Below are 18,780 nucleotides of genomic sequence, written 5' to 3'. Positions count from 1 at the left end.
GACGGAGCGGTGTGCACCTGCGTCCTGCCTGAGACTGCAGGATCTCCTGGGCTAAAAGGGATGCCGAGCCTCCAGCTCCCGGAGGCAGCCAGGGGAACGTGGGAGTGTGGGGATCGTCACCAACTTGGGGTCCTGTGAAAACGAGTGCCGGCCCTGCCCAGATGCTTATCGGATTTGCAGTGACACCTACGTTCTTTGCTGCCTTCTGACATTCTTTGCGGAAGACAAATAGGCACGCAATCATTTCCTTCATTTCAACGCATGTAGTCGGATTGCTGCTTACAATGAGATACCAGACCACTTGTGTCTTTGATTAGCCACTCCCCAGGGCAAACTGTATTTAAAATAAGGAATCCTGATAGAATAGAAGGTGCCCCACCTTTTTAAAAAGAAGGTTTAGTTGTATAACTAGCAACTGGTCTTCATTTCTTGGCTGGTAACTTCCTCCTTTCACCACACCTACGTTACTGGCAGAAAAAGAGAGCAAACTGTTGTCAGAGACAGCAAGTACATGCCAAAGAAACTGTGGGATCCGTAAAATCTTCTACCTGTAGAAGTTTCATGTGGGAGTCCATATGCTGAGGCTGTGTGTTGTGTTCATCTACCTTTCATATGGGGTGAAAACAGGTAGGAAATCAAACATTTTTAATGTTTTTGTCAAATATAACCCTTCCTCTGCTTTGCAGATACGTGAATGTATCATAGATGCATTATAATGTATTAGATGCATTATGAAGTTACTATGTACGATTTTTCACTACTATTAGTTATTTGGCAAAGCAAACTATCCCAGTTTCATGAATGTAGTCAGATGTAAGTTCCAAACGTAAAACCAGAAGTTATTTTTATTATCTTTTCTTTACTTTGTAAACATTTTTCTTATATAAGTACTATCCATCGACACTGAAAATGCCATTTGAAATCTTTAGAGAAGGATGATTTCTTTTCAGCAGCATCTTATATGACAGACGCAAAGGATGAATTAGCATTTATGAACACTAAACTTCACTTGATATCCTCATAGCCCCATCAAGAATCAACCTGTATAATAATAAACAAATGTACTGCCTTCTGTTAGCATACACATGGGAGCAAGTTGCTCGGTTAGTGAAGCTATAGCTTTCTGTTTTGTAGGGAAAACAAACAGGATTAAAAAAACCAGAGTATTCTTTTAAAAACCAGCTCATATTTCATCAGGTTCCCTGGAGTAATCCTGGGGGTCTCGTTTTACTTATTTCGAAGGATACGCTGTAGGCAATGTAGTAATAAGTGGGAAAAGAGAATTGTGTGAAAAAGCACCAAGGAAACCCAGCAAGATACTGAAGACCATTTTAAGAGGTGGAGGGCACACCCTCTGTGTGGAAAGCGGTGGTGTGTAAAATGCTGCTCGGTATTTTCAGTATTTCCAGCATTATCTCGGTAATGCTGCTGAGATTGGCTGTGTGGTAGTGCTTAAAACTGAGGACTTCAGTACTGATGCATAAGACCGGTCCTTTAAAACAAATGGTAAAGCCCAGGTGATGTGGGTTTGAAAGTCAGGGAAGCTGCAGAGAGGTGCAGAAGCAGCAGCACACCTGGATGAGGTCTGCACAAGTGCTGACCCGGTAAGCGACTCCCTTTGTGCGCTCCGTGTAGCAATTTGCTGTCCCAAGGATCACAGCTGGGAAAAGCACAAATCTGACCGAATCGCCACTGACCCAAAGATGTGAAAGCCTTTTGGAACTTCGCTTTGCAAGAGGACAAACTGGTGGAGTTAAAAAATAATAATAAATCAGTATTCTGTTTGTGCAGAAAGCCTCAAGGTGCCAGCCCCAAAACATCACTGCTGTAAACCCCGCCTGGCCATAGGCTGAACATCCAGGACAAAAGGAAGACAAAGTCTCCAAACACCATCTGCAGGGGAGCACAAGCCTTACATAGCACTGCCTGCAGCAGATGCCATGGGGTCTGCCTGGCACCATTCTCATGACTGCAAAACTCCCACCTGCAGTTGGTCTCCAAAAAAGACCAGATCTGCTGTAGGTGTCCCTCCTGCTGCAAAAGCGCCTGGGAGGCTGATCTCATGCTCAGGACAAAAGATGTCCAGCCCCCACGCAGGAGCAGCAGTTTATCATGTTGGCATACCCCCTGCTACAGGTCCCGAGGCATCAGAGCACCTTGCCCAGGAAAGCAGCATTTGCCATCCTGTTTTACACACAGGGAAACTGAGCAAAGGGAGGAAAAGGAATTGCCTGAGGCTGTCCGGCAAGCTAATGGCCAGGAAGCAAGTTAATGGGACACTGGGTTAATTGCCAGCATTTATTCACCTTTCCTGGGGAGAAGGGGTCTGCTGGACACGGGTTAAGCGCAGCGTGAAGATGTGAGTTTCCACCACCCTCATTTAGAGTTAATCACAGTAAGCTTCTTGCCCCATCAGAGAAATCAGGTCTGTTTCAAAGACACTTCCAGCCATTTGGGTAGGATTCTCGTGCTTATTGGAAGAAGAGCAAAGCCAGGACAAGCGGCTGCCCTCGTGTAGCAGCTTTTGTAACACATGGTGAATGATTCGGGGATATGCACCAGCCTGCCAAAGAGAAGCTGGCAGGTCTTCCCCCACAATTAGCACGGATCTGATTTTGTTAATCAAGCTAGAGCAAATTTAACAGACTCGGTGCAGATATAGCGTGTTTTTTTAAACGCTTCCTGTATTAGGTATTAGCAAATGCTGATCAGCTCTTTAAAAGCTCTTCTTTACCAGAAGGTTTGGGCTGCTCTGGTGACAACACAGTGCTCCCCTGGGCAAGTCTCAGCACAACATGGGAGACATGGGAACAAATTAAGCAATCAGTGCAGTCTTGTACCATGTAGAAATAATTCTTGTCCAGCATTTCTGCCTGCATTACTACAGCCTCAGTGGCAGTAAAGATGATTAACAATACTATACAACAATACTACACAAGAACTCAAACAGTATCTAGCTATTAATAACTATTTAAAAAAAAATAAATATCTATTTTTCTTTGATGCTGCAGTAGCACCTAGAGGACAGTTGCTGATTATCACTGTACATGCTGCTGCGTATCAGCAAAAAATGATAATTTTTCTCTGCTTGTTACTTTGAGATCTCCAGATGAGCAGTCTTAGGGGAGAACTCTGCATGCTGTTTCTCTGGAGCATTTTGGCACTGCAAAAAAGCAGCAAGAGCACACGGACCAGGAGAGAAGCACCCGGCTCACCTTTACCCTTGCAAGCACGGCCCATCCTGCCGCTGGGAGCCCCAACTGAGGCATTACAGATGCAGAGCACCCCCAGTTCAGAGGCCACTGATTTCAACTCAAATCCACTGGCCCTGGCTGAGTTCATTTCCCACCGCTCCAGTCCTGCTATTCATATTTTACCATAGGCTTTACACAGGAAGGACTCCATGGATTTCAAATGTTAAAATTTATTTCTGAATTTATAGTAGTAATTTAAAATATCCAGTTGGAGATAACTGCAACATCCTCTTAGCCTATTAACTTTTATTTCTGGAGCTCCTGGGGCTTCTTCAAAGTAATTAGCAGAACTATGGCAACTGAGCAGATTATTTTATGTGCTGGGCACACAGCATTTATATCACTCTCATGCTTCTATTTCCATAGGAGGAAAGGAAGGAAAGTTTATTGTGGAAATGATGAGAGATTCATCATTTAGGAATTAAAATGCACGGACTACTGGACACCTGCTCGAGCACAACTGGCTCAAAGCTGCAGGTTTTCTAAGCCTCTTCTACCCTGCTGCACAGCCCTTTTAAGCAGCAAAAATCCAGAAGATCCCTCTTGCAACTGCAGCCTGAACAATTATTGCAGCCCAGGCTGTGTGTGTAAGAAACATTCTCTCCCACAAGGTTCTTCAGTAAAAACAAGAGGACTGGGGGGAAAAGACCTGTGAGCCAGAAAGAGCCAGAAAGAAGCTACAAAACCTGGGAGGGCCTTCAGCAGCAGCATCTGTCTGGAGACTGTTATTCCTTTCCCTGGCAGTGCCCTGCTGGAGATCGTATTGGACTCTGAAGGCTCAGCTGGTGGTCTGCTGGAAAAGCAGTGAACAAAGACAGGCTTTCAAACAGCAGAGACTGTCCTGAAAAGCAGCACTTACCGAAAATTCGGGAACTCTCCAGCTGTGTAGAAAGCAGTATCAGTACCTTATCTTATGCAGACAAAGGGTGTCCCATTTCACAGTCAGAAACAGCAGGCTGCAACTGCAAATACCAGCAAAGCACTGAGCTGTCCCTCACAACAGCAAGATCCCATGCAGCTTGTCAGCTCCTGCCTGGAGCTGTGAACAACCTGACCTAGTGGGAGGTGTCCCTGCCTGCAGCAGGGTGCTTGGAACGAGATGGTCTTTAAGGTCCCTTCCACCCCAAACCATTCTGATAACAAAATACGAGGATATTTCTTTAACCTAGAACCTGCCCAAGGCATCTGGGCGTGCTCTGAAACCAATACAGCAATCATCCGAGGTGCCATTGTCTGATACCTTCCTCACCCTTATGAGATTTTGGGAGAGCCCATGCTGCTCATGGGAGTAGGACTGGGCCGTTTCAGGGAGCGCTGCTCCCAGCAGGTACACTTGCTGCATTTGATCCAACATGGCAAGAAAGCCATGTGGAGAGGCAAACCCACAAGGCAAGCCCTTTGGTGCTAACCTCAGGATTGCCACACTGTGCTCGTTTCAGATCCCGGGGAGACATGTCCTGCATTCACAGCTCTCAGCTTCAGCAACGCTTTGATAGGGACCGACCTGAAAGTGAAGCTCATGCTGTACACCAGGCAGAACCCAGACTGTGCCGAAGAGCTCAATTCTACAGCCTCCAAGTATCTAGATCTGACCAAGAAAACCACCTTCATTATCCACGGGTACCGGCCCACAGGCTCTGCCCCGGTCTGGATCCCTGGCTTGGTGCAGCTCCTGCTTTCTGCGGAAGCCATGAACATCATCGTAGTGGACTGGAACCAGGGGGCAACGACCATCATCTACAGCACGGCTTCCAGAAACAGCAAGAAAGTTGCTGAGATTCTGAAGAAACTTATTGATGAAATGTTGGTAAGTTGAACGTTCACACTATGATATAGTTGTTAATATGTAAAGGGCACAAAGGAAGTGTTTAAAAACAGCAGCGTGTCTGGGAAAAGAACCTCCTAAAAAGGAATGCATTCATTTTTTGGAAGTGTAGCTACACGGCAGTGCCAAATTCTGCTCTTGGACTCGGTACGATGGCATTTCGCTGCAGTATTCAGTTCACACTCCAAGTCCCTACATTGCTAGATACAAAACCCCACAGATCTGTTTTCCTGTCCATACAAACTCTATTTCCACCTTCTGGATGTCCAAAGTAAGTGCATGGGGATCAGCTACAGCTTGCAGCTCCTGCAAGGCGCTGCACAGGCACAGGCAGCTATGACAGCGGGCCTTTAGGATCTTTCTACTTGCTAACACCTTCCAGGAACAACATGAGGGCAACTGGAGTTGTATTCAGGGGGTCCACGAATAATTGTTCCTGTCCAGCCTCAGTCACAGCCTCAGGAAGATACAACCATTGCCTGCGCTGCTCTCTTCACAGCTTCCACAGAGGCCCCACATACAAGTGCCGGTTGCGCTTTGGGGCTATCAAAAGGGAGAATATTTGCATGGAGTGGGACACACCACTGGCAAGTGTGGGAAAAGCAGGGAGATGTGTTTGCTTTCCCCCTCCTGATGTTTTTAAGCCTTTAACATGCCCAACACCCGTGACTGTGGGTATTCTTAAATCCCAGCTTGAAGGAGCATCACTCGACTCCATTCACATGGTAGGAGTAAGCCTGGGAGCACACATCGCCGGCTTCGTGGGACAGATGTTTGACGGTAACCTCGGCAGAATCACAGGTGAGCCTTGCCCTGGCAGCCCTTCGCTCTGGGGATTGCTGCTCGCTGCGAGCCCAGCACTGAGGCGACACCGTGGCGGTTTTTCGCTGCAGGCCTTGACCCAGCAGGCCCCCTGTACAGAGGGCAGCCGCCCAGCGAGAGGCTGGACCCCACTGACGCGCAGTTTGTCGATGTTATCCACTCGGACACCGACGGTAAGCGACACCTCTCCTCACTGCTGCAGGGAAACCCAGAGAGCAATGGGCAGCAGGGCCTGCGGCAGGCGGCAGCTCTGCCAGGGTGATCCCCACCCCATTAGCCCATCCCTCCCAGTGCAGGGGTGCTGGGAAGGGCTCTGCGGTCCCCTGCTGCCCACACTGTGCTTGGCACACCCTCGGGAGCTGCCCTTTTACTTGCAGTTCAAGGCATGCTGCTGTTTCACAGCAGGTATGGCCTCACAGCCCACGAAGCGCAAGGACCTGAGCACCAGTGCAGGAGGGTGCATCCTCCAGGCCGAATCCGGCATCTCCCTCAGCCCTCTCCTTCCCCAGCCTTTCCCACAAAAAGGCATCTTAGAGCTGAAAAACTATTATTTTTTTCCAGTTAGTTTCTCATGTTTCCTTCTTCTGTGCTCTATGATTTAATATTCCCTCCCCTGATGCTTTCTTTGGTCAGGACTCGGCTACGCGGACACCCTGGGCCACATAGACTTCTACCCCAATGGTGGGACCGACCAGCCCGGCTGTCCACTGACAATATTTTCTGGTAACTAATTCTGCCTGGAATTGCACACACACTGACAAAACGTTTCCAATCAGGAAGGAGGAGAAGGCCACAGAAACATCATCAGTGCTAGAAAATACGCGAAAACCATTTTCTGGGAAAGCCATGAAAGCAATCTCCTCCCGGCACTGCTGCAGCATACTAATGTAACGGGGGCTTAGCTGACACACACCAGGCAGGCGTATCGGTCAGGGGTGTCACGAATGCAGGTGGGATCAATTTTCCATGCAAAAACATATCAGGTGAATTTGTGCCTTCATTTTGTAACTATGTTTAGAAAAGAGAGAGGTTTTTTATTATCTAACCACTTAAAATACACACAAAACCCAAGGACTAGCTAGCAATGACAAGAACTGTTCAGAAACCAGGTTCAAGAGGAGCACAGCGCAGACTGCGAGACTGAATCCAGGGAGCTTTCCTTGGCAGCCTGGCAGGTAGAGCCCTAGCCTTGAACACAAGGAAGCTTTTTTTCCTCCCCAGCTCAGCAGCAGAACGGGTTTTGACAATGCTGGGTGACAAAATGGCAAGGTCTTGTGCAAAAGAAACGCAATACCCGCCTGTTGTGTCAGCTCAGAGGGAAGAGGAGAACACCTGAGATGGGGCAGGCTCTGTAGCTGGCTCCTCTGGAACTGCAGTGGCAGCACCAGCAGATATGTTGTTAAAAAATAAAAATAAATAAATAAAAACAGACAAGAAGGAAAGGAGACATTGACAGAGCTGAGTGCACTCAAAGAGAAGCTGGTGCCCACTCACTGCTCTGCCACAGCTCAGTGCTTCCCAGTTCAACCTGCTGCATTCGGACTGGTCGGTGACTGTCTGCTGGCGTGTCCTTTTTTCTAGTGCCTTAATGCTGATTTCCTGAAGCACGAGGACCGGTAATGAAATATTTCTTCTCTGTATGATTAAGGAATGCAGTATTTTAAATGCGACCACCAGAGGTCTGTTTTCCTGTTCATGTCATCCCTGAAAAAGAGCTGCAATATCACGGCATACCCGTGTGACTCGTACAGAAGCTACAGGAATGGCAAATGCACCAGCTGTGAAATTTTTCAGCCTATGCCATGCCCCATCCTAGGTAAGGATCCGGGGAATGTAAATACATCGGGGCTACACATGCCTGACATAGCTGCCTAGCCTTACTCTAACTTTTACTCCAGCTGTGTGAGTGGTACAAATGTTTTGCTAAAGGACTAACAGAACGTAGGGTGCTTTGCAAGCGCATGTGCATTCTGCTCGTTTTGGGGGGTGATCCTTCCATGACTGCTGCAGAGGGGCAAGCCTCTGCTGCAAGCAAGAGGCTGAAGAGGCTTCTCTTGCACTTTGTACAAACACATCATGTTATGATCTACAACAGAAATCCACATGCACAGGATCCAGAACTAGAAAAGCCAAAACAACTCTTGGGATCTTTACAGAAGAGTCACAGCAGCAATTAATTAAAGCCCATTAGCTGCAGTTTGAGGAGCAGGGGCATGCTCTTGCTAAAATATACTCTTTTCTAAGAAACTTTCAGCACCCCAAAGCCCTCTTGACCACCACAGGAATGGCAGGGAGGGGTGAACAAAGGGTATTCCGCTTTTCTGTAAGCACCCCCCCAGCCTGGAGGCAACAGCCCAGCTTCAGGCTGCCACTTCTGCAATTTTGATGCTAAAAAAACCTGACGCTTCCAGAAATTACCTTGCAAAGCTGGGGGGTTATTTTTGTTCCATGCTGTAAGACCTTTCTAGACCACGGATATCCGATGTGAAAAAAGACGGATCTGAAAATAGGTGCCAAACAGTAACCAGGTATATTTTGACCCACCGTTGGTTTTAGTTACAGAAGTAAAATTAAGACCTCAAGTAAGTCTATGGAGCATAGGAGCATGCATCACAGTGCTACCTTGCAGCTGAACCGTGATACAGTATTTCTTAAACATTTGCCTTGTTATTTTCAGCAATTTAATTGCTTATATACCCGTGCTGTAACCTTGTTTCATTTTTAAACTGTCGTCTATAGGCTATTATGCCCACAAGTGGAAAAGCTATTTAACACAACAGAGCCATCCAGTGACAAACATGTTTTTTGATACAGCGGACAAAGAGCCATTTTGTAGTAAGTGACTAAGATTTCTGAAATGATTTTTCTTTGTGTATTGCCTCCTTCAGCAGCAGCAGAGCAGAGATGGTTGGTTGCTATCAGCATTGTACCCGACACTTCAGAAACAAAGCCAGTGCTGCAGGATAGAGTTGTGTCCACCTGCAGTCCTGCCATTATATTCCCTAACTGCAAACATACTTGGTGCTGTGAAAGACGACAGCTCGCTAGCTAGAGAAGTGCAAGAGCAGGCTCGTCTTGCTTACAGGGCTAGGAAATTTGTTGGGAACGTGTGAACAAAGCTTTAAAGTGTGGTTGTTTCAAAACAGCCTGACGCTCTTTCATGCTTGCATGATAAGAGGTGTGTGTGGGAACGGTGAGAGGTAAAAACATGCTCCCAGCTAAGCCAGCAAATTGAGCTGCCCTGGGCAAAAGGGATGGTCAGAGGGAAAGGGCAAGGGGGAATCAGTGAAAATCAGGGTTTCTTCTCACCCATGATGATCACCAGCATACAAACCTGTGGGCAGGGACGTCAGCAAGCAAACTGGGTGAGTTACAGATCAGAGTCAAGAACAGACAATTCTGCCCCATGGCAAAGGGATCCAAAGAAGGGACAAAGAAGACAAATGAAGGCTGCTGAGAACAGAAGCAGAGGAGATCATGCTCTATCAGGGAGACAGGGACAAAAGAAAGAAAATGCAATTTGCACATGGACGCGGAAGGCAGGGAGTGAGAGGTGGTGTGATGAAAGCCGTGCCACCGGTGTAAGCCTAGCTCTAGTGCCTCTCCTGGGGCTTTCCCACACCCATATCCACCCACACCACATCCCATGGCTCTGAGCATTTGTTACATATCCCCGAAGGATGAAGGCAAGCAGGGAGGAGAAAGGTCCTAGAGCCGAATGGGACAGGCTGTGTTGGATGAGCACGGCGTGGGGCAGCCTAACTGCGTGCTCTCTGTCTCACCTCACAGTTTACCACTACTTTGTGGACATCATTACGTGGAACAAAGACACCAGGAGAGGCACCTTCAGCGTGGTATTAGCTGATGACGCTGGGCAGAAGGCAGAATCTACAGTTAATCCGTAAGTCTCCCTGATCTGATGTTCCACAAATGTTCAAATGTTAGCAAACGACTCAGCACAACTGGACCTGGGAGGAAGCAAGACATCCTCCTCCAGTTTTTGCTGATGCTCAACAGCACACAGGCCTTGGGCCTTGCCTGGGCCAAGGTGATTTCCACAGGCTCCCCGGTGCACACCACCGCCAGCCTGGCCCTTTGGTTTGGGCCCTCTGTAGTCAACCTGAGGATGGCCATGAGCTATCTCAGCAATCCCATGGCTGTCCTGGTCTTCCACAAGAGCAGGAGGAAAAACACATCTCCTCTCCAGGGAGAGCTCCGTATTTCAGCTCTGGGTGCCCAGGACAGCGGGGATCAGATCGCTGTATCCCCAAGTAACTGAGTACAAAAAGTAGCTGAGCAGGTTGAAAGCTAGAGACCTGAACACGTACCCACTTCCTGAAAGCCTGAAACCAGTCATTAGCTCAGTCCTCCTCCCCCAGCACTGCGTCTAATATTACACTGCAAGTATTAAAACCGTGCTATTCCCCTGGTGACTCCCTGACACCTCGTCCGCTTTGTCTTTAGAGAAGCTGCAGCCTTTCAGCAGTACAACCAGATCAGTTTGCTAATTGGATTTGACCAGGATTTTGAGAATGTAAAAAGAATTTCCTTGACATTTTCCACGGGATCTGTCATTGGCCCGAAATACAAACTCAGGATTCTCCAAATGAGGTTCCGGTCACTTACAAACCCAGAAAGGTAAGCACTGCTTTACAAACCATTCCTGTTGCAAACTGGGCACAAGGCAATGAATCTCACAGATTCTTGGCCTGGCAAGTTCATCTGGAAGAATTTCATTTATTTCACATTTAATAATTCTTGTGCACATATCTTGGGAATAAATTCTGCCTTGCACGCATGCACGCAACTCCCTGAACACCTACTTGACCACAGAGGTTATCTCACTGCATTGAAAACACAACGCGTGGTCTGACCTCAACGTGGTCTGACATTTTCACCTTTGGTCAGGATCACGACCTTTGTGTAGCTACAGAGAAGCTGCCCAGGCCTGAACTCAGGACTGAAATCAATTGTGACTCTCGCGGAAACACAGATATGCAGTCTCAAATACACATCTTATATCAGTCAATTTCTATGTCCAGTCAAGTAGGAAGATTCATTTATTCCTGCAGTCCCAGTGACTGGGAGCTGCTGACCATCATGTCCCAGAGCACTTACCTTGTTAACCTCCACCTGCTCTGCAGTCAAAGTGAAGCCCTTAAACTCCCCTTATTTTTAGGGCACCTTTGAGGGAGGCAATCTGCCTGAGTCCACCGAGCATGGAATCTCTCAGGCTGAGCCTGCGGTACGAGGACAGTGTGTGAACATCAGGCCATAGATGCTTTAAACTTGGTTTAAAATAAGGGTCATGCATCTCAGAGGGAAAAGAGTGTAGCAAAAGAGACAGAGGCAGGCGGAAGCGGGCAGGACACCCCGTGTGGCGGCTGCCCCTGGACCCGGGCAGCCGATCCTGCAGCGCCGGCTGGTGCAGTGGGTTCTTTATTCACACAAGGCAAAGCAAAGGCGAACGTACAGCAAAATGAAAATATTTTCAAGGTACCCCTGACCTCTGTAACATTTGCACCTCACCTTGGTGGAGGAGCCTTCCCGCTGCCTTGCTAACGTGACCTACCTTACAGACACCAGTACACAGCGGGAGGCTGGGCTGGGGGAACGGCAGGGAAAGGGCGGCTTTGTCACTTCTTGCTGTCCTCCCGCAGACCGCAGCTGTGCCGCTACGACCTCGTCCTGCCGGAGAACACCAGGAAAACCTTCCGGCCCGTGCCGTGCCACGCCAGGCGCTGAGACCCGACGGCGAGGCGGCGGCAGGCAGCCCGCCCCCACGGCCACCCGGGGGACCTCGGGGGGGACGAAAGAAGGGCGCGACTCGCGTGTTTCGTGCCAATACAAACATTCATTGCACCGTGAAGCACTGACATGCACCCTCCGTGCAGGCGGCGGCGCCCCAGCAGCCTTTAACCCAGGGCCCGCCCGGCTCCCTCCCCTCAGCACCGCCCCGGGGCCCGGCGCCTGCGCGCGGGGCCGTGAGGGGCCGGTCCCGGCGGCGTCCCGGGGCTGTCCCCGGGCCGGCAGCGGGATGTGGCGGCGCCTGGCCGCGCTGCTCCTCGTCTTCGCGGCCGCCACGGCCGCGCTGTGGCTGCTGTCGGCGCGGCTGAGCGCGGGGAGCGCCCGCAGGTGGGTGCCGGGGGCCGGGCTGCGGGCTCGGCTCTCCCCCCGTGCCTTGCTCTACCCCATGCTCTGCCCCATGCTGTCCCCCCCCAGGCCGCTGCGGTTCCCGTCGGACCTGGAGGAGCTGCGGGAGCTGGCCGAGGCGCTGCGGGACTACGAGCGGGAGCACCGCGGCGCGGCGCTGGCGCTGTTCTGCGCCGCCTACCTCTACAAGCAGAGCTTCGCCATCCCCGGCTCCAGCCTCCTGGTAGGGCGACGGCGCCTCCCCCGAGCCCCCGGGGGGGGGGAATTTGGGGGAATTTGGGTCTCGGCCGCCTTCACCCCAAGCCGTGTTCCCGCAGAACGTGCTGGCCGGGGCGCTTTTCGGGCCGTGGACCGGGCTGGTGCTGTGCTCTGCCCTGACCTCGCTGGGAGCCACCTGCTGCTACCTGCTGTCCGGCGCCTTCGGGAAGCGCTTCGTCGTCTACTGCTTCCCCGACAAAGTGGCCCTGCTGCAAGGGAAGGTGAGCGGCCAGTGCCGCAGGAGGCCCCTCCGCTCGGGGCTGCTTTTGGGGTGGCTCGGTACAAAGCCGAGCGTGCGAGGGGGGCCTCGGGTCGGGCAGGGGCCTCGGCAGTGTAAGCGAGGCTGCGCCCTTGGGATCAGGCCCGTCTGCAGAGGGGATCTGTGGAAAATGCCAGCTCCCGAGGAAAATCTGATGTAAAACAAGAGGCCAATGGGCAAGGCCCTGTGTTTCAGAATTGCCTCACAACCCTGTGCTCTGTCCCACAGCCAGGGGAGGCTCTGCTGGTGTCTGCCTGATCTCTCATTCAGGTTAGATCCTGTTTTCACCTCTTGTGTGAAAAGGGCTGGCTCACCACTGGGCTCCCAGACACACGTGTATGTCCCAGGCATACGTGAAGTTGCCACTTTTCATCAGTTCCACACTGATGTTCTGTTGTGGAATGGTGGAGGAGAAAAAAAAAAAAAAAAAAAAAAAAAAACCTTACATTTAACTTCAGTGGTGTGGTAACTCAGGTGTTACTGCTAAGTAACAGAACTAACTCAGAGCGTTTCTCTTGACAGGTAGAAGAGAACAGGAGCTGCTTGTTCTTCTTCCTGTTGTTCCTGAGGCTGTTCCCCATGACACCGAACTGGTTTCTGAATCTCTCGGCCCCCATCTTAAACATCCCTGTGTCCCAGTTCTTCTTCTCCGTTCTCATCGGTAAGGTCGGGGGAGCCCGAGGGGACAGCGTGACGCTGCCTCCCTCCTCATCACCGAGCCCTGGGAAGCAACCAAGGGCAGGGGAAGGTGGAGCAGCAGGGTCGTGGCTGTGACTCTGTCCCATTTACCTGGTTGCCTTCGTGCTGCTCATCTTAGGGCACTGAGCAAGCGCGTGTACAGTTCTGTATCACACCCTGCTCTGTTACTGAGACCCGTCCGGCCTTGGGCAAGGATGTGACTGGAGCTAAGTTTGCACTCTTGCATGGAGGCAAGGGGGATGCTGACTGGCTTATTTGCTCTGCCTCTTCCAGGTCTTACACCCTATAACTTCATCTGCGTACAGACAGGAGCCATTCTGTCACAAATCAACTCTCTGGATGCCATTTTCTCCTGGGACACACTGCTCAAACTGCTTGCGATGGCTGTGGCAGCACTGATACCAGGGACCCTTATCAAGAAATACAGCAAGAAGCACTTGAAGCTGGATGAAGACCAGCATGCTCCGTTACTCAATGGCAAGAAGAGCATGTGATGGCTCAGGCCCCAGCTGTTGGGGAACTGTCTCTCAAAAGCTGTGGGTCTTTGCCCATGTGGGTCATATTCTGCATGCTCTGTGCCCATGTGGACCAAGGACAATTGCAGTTTTTACTGTTCTTCTTATCTAAGAGGAGGTATAATCTCGTTTTTAATCAGTGTTTTACTGTGCATGTATCTGCACTGAAAATTCTCTATAATGAAACTCTGAACACTTGAGGTAAATTGCCTGGGTCCTTTAAGTCAGGCTGTGTCTGCAGCGTGCCTGAGGGTGTTGCCAGCCTCTTGCAAACGTGTTGGTGAAGGGGATGCGAGGGGGTAGAAAGGGGGAGTTTTAGCATCCCTGGAGGAAGGCCAGCAGTCCCTGCTCGTCCTTGAACACGGAGGCTAAGCGCCTCACTCCTGTGGCCTCCCTGCCAGCCCGAGTCACAGGCTGCCCCTGGGCTCCTGTGCCTCCCACCACGTCCAGCTCTGGCTGCAGCTTTGCCCTTGGTGCAGCGGGCACGACTGATGGGGCAGAGAGCTGCCGCCCACAGCAGTGTTTCTGCCCAGCCTCAGCCCTCCTTGGCTGGAGGCAACTACGAGGCCTCAGCACACAGCTTCACTGAGCTGCAACAGCAGAAGCCTTGGCTGTTTTTCAGTGCCATTCTAACAGCAGCAGTTCCCAGCTCGGGCTACGTTCCTTCCTCCCCCAGCCCTCTCCCCACCCGTACCTATTCAGTAGTTTTGTCATAAAATGAAAACAGCACTTCATGTGCTGTGAGGTGCAGAGGTACAAGTAGCAAGTCGAGAAAAATAATGTTGTGGGGTCAGTGATTTGTCCCAGCACCTCCAACAGGAGAGTTTTCATCCATGCAGAACTCTTCCCGTCACTCAGATGGTAAGTGCATGCTGCAGGGAAAACATTTTCACCTTTGGTGAGGTCACCTTTTGTCCCCGGGTTTTGGGGACAGTTAGAAGTTGTCTGGATGTGTCAGGCCTGTTAGCTGCTCCTCACACCCAGAAGCAGCCAGGGTTGGACTGGGTTGGGACAGCAAAGGGCAAAGTTCCCAGGATTCAGCTGCCCAGCTGACAGCAAAATCCCTTGACACAAGCAAAGGCCAACATTCAAGGACACCTGGGTGATCAAAGATGATGTGTGCGTCCCACCAAGCCTCTGCCCTGGGACTTGGAACTCCCCCTAGTTCCAGTGGTGACAGGTAACTTAAAAACACTGCTTGCTAACATCTTGTTGTGAGACTTCATGACTCCCCCAACGTACATCACAAACCCCTCCCAGATCACCAGACCAGCCTGAGAAGCATTGAAGTACACTGGCTTTTTATTCCATGCATTGTTTGCTTTGATAGTCATTCTTGTTTCCATCACTGTACACTGTTCAATACAAAAAAATCAAGTTTGTATCAGGAATCCGCAGAGCAGGGAGGAGAGAGATGAACACTACTGGACAGGGCCAAGATGAAATGGTTACTTAACACGACAGTGGGGAAGGCAACATTCAGCTCTGGGAGAAAATCTAGGCTAGCGTTCAGGAGCTGTCAGCAGCCACGAGAACTGCATCAGGGAAGTCAGGATGCTGAGAAGGGAACCCACCGTTTACTTCTGTCCTGCCAACGAGGCGTTGCTGTGAGGAGGAAGCGGGCAGCTCTGCGCATCCCAGCCCCGTATCCTGCCAGGAGAGAAAGTGCAAGGAACCGCAGCAGCGGCACCCGCGCAGCAACACGCCTGCAGAGCTGGGCGAGTTGCACAGAGCAGTGCCCGCACAGCCCTCGGCAGAACCACTGCCCACATGCAGCCGAGAGCACGAGGTGTGCGCAGGGGAGGGCCGGGGGTCACGTTTACTGCAGACCCAAGTGTGGCTGAACCCCAGAAGGGTTCAGCTCCGCTTCTCCAGGCATGTCCCAGGGCAAGGATGGGGAGGAATGGGGACATGTCCAGGACAGCTGGCCAGAAGGGGCCCGAAATCCCCCACGCCAAGGCCTCTCTGCACCTCCACACACCCAGCAGAGCTCGGAGCAGAGAGTGCATCCCACCGCGGAGCTCTGAGCAGAGTGCAGCTACCAAAAGCCCTGCAGCATCGTTTTGGTAGGGACTGAGTTACCACAGACTGAAGTCCCTGCACTGAGGATTTGATCAGAGCCTGCCAAATCCCGGCAACAGGCAAACTGGGCTGGGGCAGAGAGCTGATGGTGTAGAGGGGAGGGTAGTTCTCAACTTCTCCTTTATGGAATAGCTGGATCTCCGTGTGCATGTCTTACGTGCACAATCCCACACCGCTAAATTCCCGGCTCAGCTGGCTGAGTCACCACCCGCAGCGCCTCTCCCACACCACAACAGCAAAGCCACCTCTGGCCCAGCCGCCTCCTCATGCTGCTGGCCAAGAGGACATCTGGGTGGAAGAGTGATGGGGAGAGGAAGCCGGAAACAAAGCAGAGAAGTTTCACTCCCCTCCACCTTCTGCCTCTGCCCTGAGCAGAGTATTGCTGCAGCAGGAAGGGGAGAGCTGCTCGCTCCCTGTTCGCTTCAGCTGCCTTTTGGTCCCACACAGGGATGCGCTGCTGGCCACCCTGATCCTGCCCCCACTGCCCACAGCAATCGCCCTCCTCTCTGCCTGTCCTTCTGGGCGCTCCTGCCAGAGGCTCTCACAGGGGCCGGTTACTTTGCCATCAGTACAGAAGCCCCCCGGTCCCTGATCACCATTCCCCACCAGCTCAGGGACCACCAACGCGAGCAAATCGCAGCAGCACCGTGAGGAATATCACAGGGCCCGCGGGGCTGCCTGCACCCATCCCTCTTGGCCCCAGCCCAACAGCATCCGTGGCAATCACAGGAGGCAGCAACTACTGACAGCCGCTGAGACCAGCTCTGCTCCCGTCTCCCGCCATGACCGGGGAGAAGGCAACGTCACACAAACAGATTACAATTGTGCTAGCAGTGAAGCCAACCTTCTGATCTACAGAAATGATAATAAATAACAAAATAACATCATAACTTAAGATCTGTGTGTAGTCCAGCTACGAAAATTTAAAAATATGGGATAATTTAACTCATACAATACTGCTCTCTGTATAAGACATTTTCCTTCATTTTGCCATGAGGCTATAAATTACCACAGTTAAATGCAAACCAATATTTTAACATAAAATGTAAACAAACAAAGCAACAGAAGTACCTGTCCATGGTCCATTCCTGCCGTTCACCTCAGGCTGGTGTGCCAGGCTGCAGGGCAGCACCCAGCAGCGTGGCACGGCCGTGTCAGCCGGCACACTACGAAGGGCAGAGTGAAAGCTCTTGCAAGGGGGGCATCAACTAAGGGGTAGGGGGGGGCGGGGGAGGACGTGCTCTACCATTTTGTTCTCTTTAAATATTGATTTAGAAGAGTAGTGTTTGAAGGGAAGGCACTATGAGTTCTAATCAGAAAACAAATTCTCTCATCTGCCAATGCCTCGGCCTGTCACATACCAGTACTATCCTCACTTTCACCTGTCGAGTTTCAGCTTGAAGGAGAAACAGAAGCCTCGGGGTATGCCCGAGACACAGCTGTGCCACAGCCACCCTCGAGGTTCCCCGTGCAACCTGTTTTGCACAAGCCTGACATGAAGGGCAGGCAGCTATTAATGCTTTCAGGAACGTACAGTGAGGAAGGAGACAGAGCAGGGCTGATGCTCCTATCTAGGCCAGCGATTCCTGGTCTTCCCCCTCGACACACAGCTCTCTGCTGGTTATCGATACTGTTGTAGGTGAGAGACTGCTTCTCCAAGTCCAGTACAGGCATCTCCAGTTTCCTCCCCAGAAGAGTGCTCGGGCTCTGCAGAATGTGCTTTCCACGGTTTGCAAGTTCTTGCTTTTCCAACACTGATTTGATTGATTTCTTTAACTGACTGAAACAGACAGGAGGTAAGAGGAGGAAGTAAACTGGGAAATGGCACACTGCGTCTGAAAGAGGCTTCCCTGCTCAACTGGAGATCGACACTGCCAGAGTGAAGCAAGGATGATGTTAAGAAGTGCTCTTATACCAATTCTTGAGAGGACGAGGTTAGAATACATTTGCAGGATCTCACAACAAAATGTTGATTAAAAAAGAAACTAAAAATCTTTAAAATAAAACCCACTATTACATTCCTGGGGATGTATTGACTCAGAAGACCCTGGATGTTAGCACCTCAGTACCAGTTTTCTCCAGGAACATGTCCACCTTCTGATTAAAAAATGACCCAGCTGGTTATACTGAATTCGCTTTGTTCACAGGTTACCTTATAGTAAGGTCTTTTTATGCTTCCTCATTTGATAAGACTGAGTGGTTTAGTTTTCTTGATCTGTTCTCCAATCTTCAGGGCCACACGGCCTGGTCCCCTGTGAAAGCAGCAAGAGAATCCCCCCGCATTTGTACACAAAGCTGTCCAGGCAGGACTCCCAGGATGTTTCTCTGTAATGTGCTTGCTTTCTGAACTTTTTTTTTTTGCAACGAGTCTGTGTGTCTATAAATACAATCCACTCTTTACAGTAAAAAGTGTTAAAATGTCAAAAAAATAAATATCCATGTTACAGTAACTAGATTATTCAATAAAATACATCCCTGCCATTCTTGATTGAAATGCTCAAAGAGAATTAATTTCATTTGGACATTTTCCAGAGATTCGGGTTATTGCAAATCACTCCTGGGGTGGGAAGGAGAAACATCTTCTCTTCCTGTAAAGTGTGATGAAGGGGAATGAAGTGGAATCTCAGGGAAATCAAAATGCCAGTATCAGGAAGCTTTGGGGGAGATCTGAATTACCAAGTAGCAGAGCTGCAGGGCTTATTGGTCCTGACCGTGGCATCAGAACACTCCCCTTCAGAAGAGTCACAGTCTGATTCTCCAAACTGTGCTGGGTTCTGCAAAGCAAAAGGAAAGGGGAATATTTAAGCAACATTCCTACCCTGCAGATCAACCACACCGTCCCAGTCTGCAACAAGAGGCAGGCAAAGGTCACCACCAGCAGAGAAGGACAAATCGACAACACAGAGATGCAAA

At 50.4% G+C, this 18,780-nt stretch overlaps 3 protein-coding genes across 4 annotated transcripts in view; 2 read left to right on the top strand and 1 right to left on the bottom strand.

Annotated features, from left to right (window-relative positions):
- Positions 1 to 575: 575 nt before the first annotated feature.
- Positions 576 to 11,646, top strand: LIPH (lipase H). Its single transcript, XM_032193245.1, has 10 exons — positions 576 to 627; positions 4,694 to 5,061; positions 5,772 to 5,880; positions 5,973 to 6,074; positions 6,535 to 6,624; positions 7,550 to 7,717; positions 8,641 to 8,736; positions 9,691 to 9,802; positions 10,366 to 10,539; positions 11,562 to 11,646. Exons 1-10 carry the CDS (start codon positions 576 to 578, stop codon positions 11,644 to 11,646), a joined length of 1,356 nt encoding a protein of 451 aa, XP_032049136.1.
- Positions 11,647 to 11,895: 249 nt separating this feature from the next.
- TMEM41A (transmembrane protein 41A) lies at positions 11,896 to 13,991 on the top strand. The gene is made up of 5 exons (XM_032193307.1): positions 11,896 to 12,036; positions 12,124 to 12,277; positions 12,372 to 12,533; positions 13,094 to 13,232; positions 13,544 to 13,991. The coding sequence occupies exons 1-5, from the start codon at positions 11,939 to 11,941 to the stop codon at positions 13,762 to 13,764; spliced, it is 774 nt and encodes a 257-aa protein (XP_032049198.1). The 5' UTR covers positions 11,896 to 11,938; the 3' UTR covers positions 13,765 to 13,991.
- Positions 13,992 to 15,069: 1,078 nt separating this feature from the next.
- Positions 15,070 to 18,780, bottom strand: part of MAP3K13 (mitogen-activated protein kinase kinase kinase 13) — a 74,762-nt gene continuing 71,051 nt past the window's right edge. For both annotated transcript variants that reach the window (XM_032193198.1, XM_032193199.1), the window contains one exon: positions 15,070 to 18,641. In XM_032193198.1, the coding sequence (XP_032049089.1) occupies positions 18,540 to 18,641 (102 nt within the window). In that variant the 3' untranslated portion in view covers positions 15,070 to 18,539. The remainder of the gene's footprint in view (positions 18,642 to 18,780) is intronic.

Source organism: Aythya fuligula, chromosome 9 (genome assembly GCF_009819795.1).
Source record: "Aythya fuligula isolate bAytFul2 chromosome 9, bAytFul2.pri, whole genome shotgun sequence".
Taxonomy (NCBI): domain Eukaryota; kingdom Metazoa; phylum Chordata; class Aves; order Anseriformes; family Anatidae; genus Aythya; species Aythya fuligula.
Note: the sequence above shows the minus strand (reverse complement) of the source record. Positions and strands in the feature narration are given on the sequence as shown.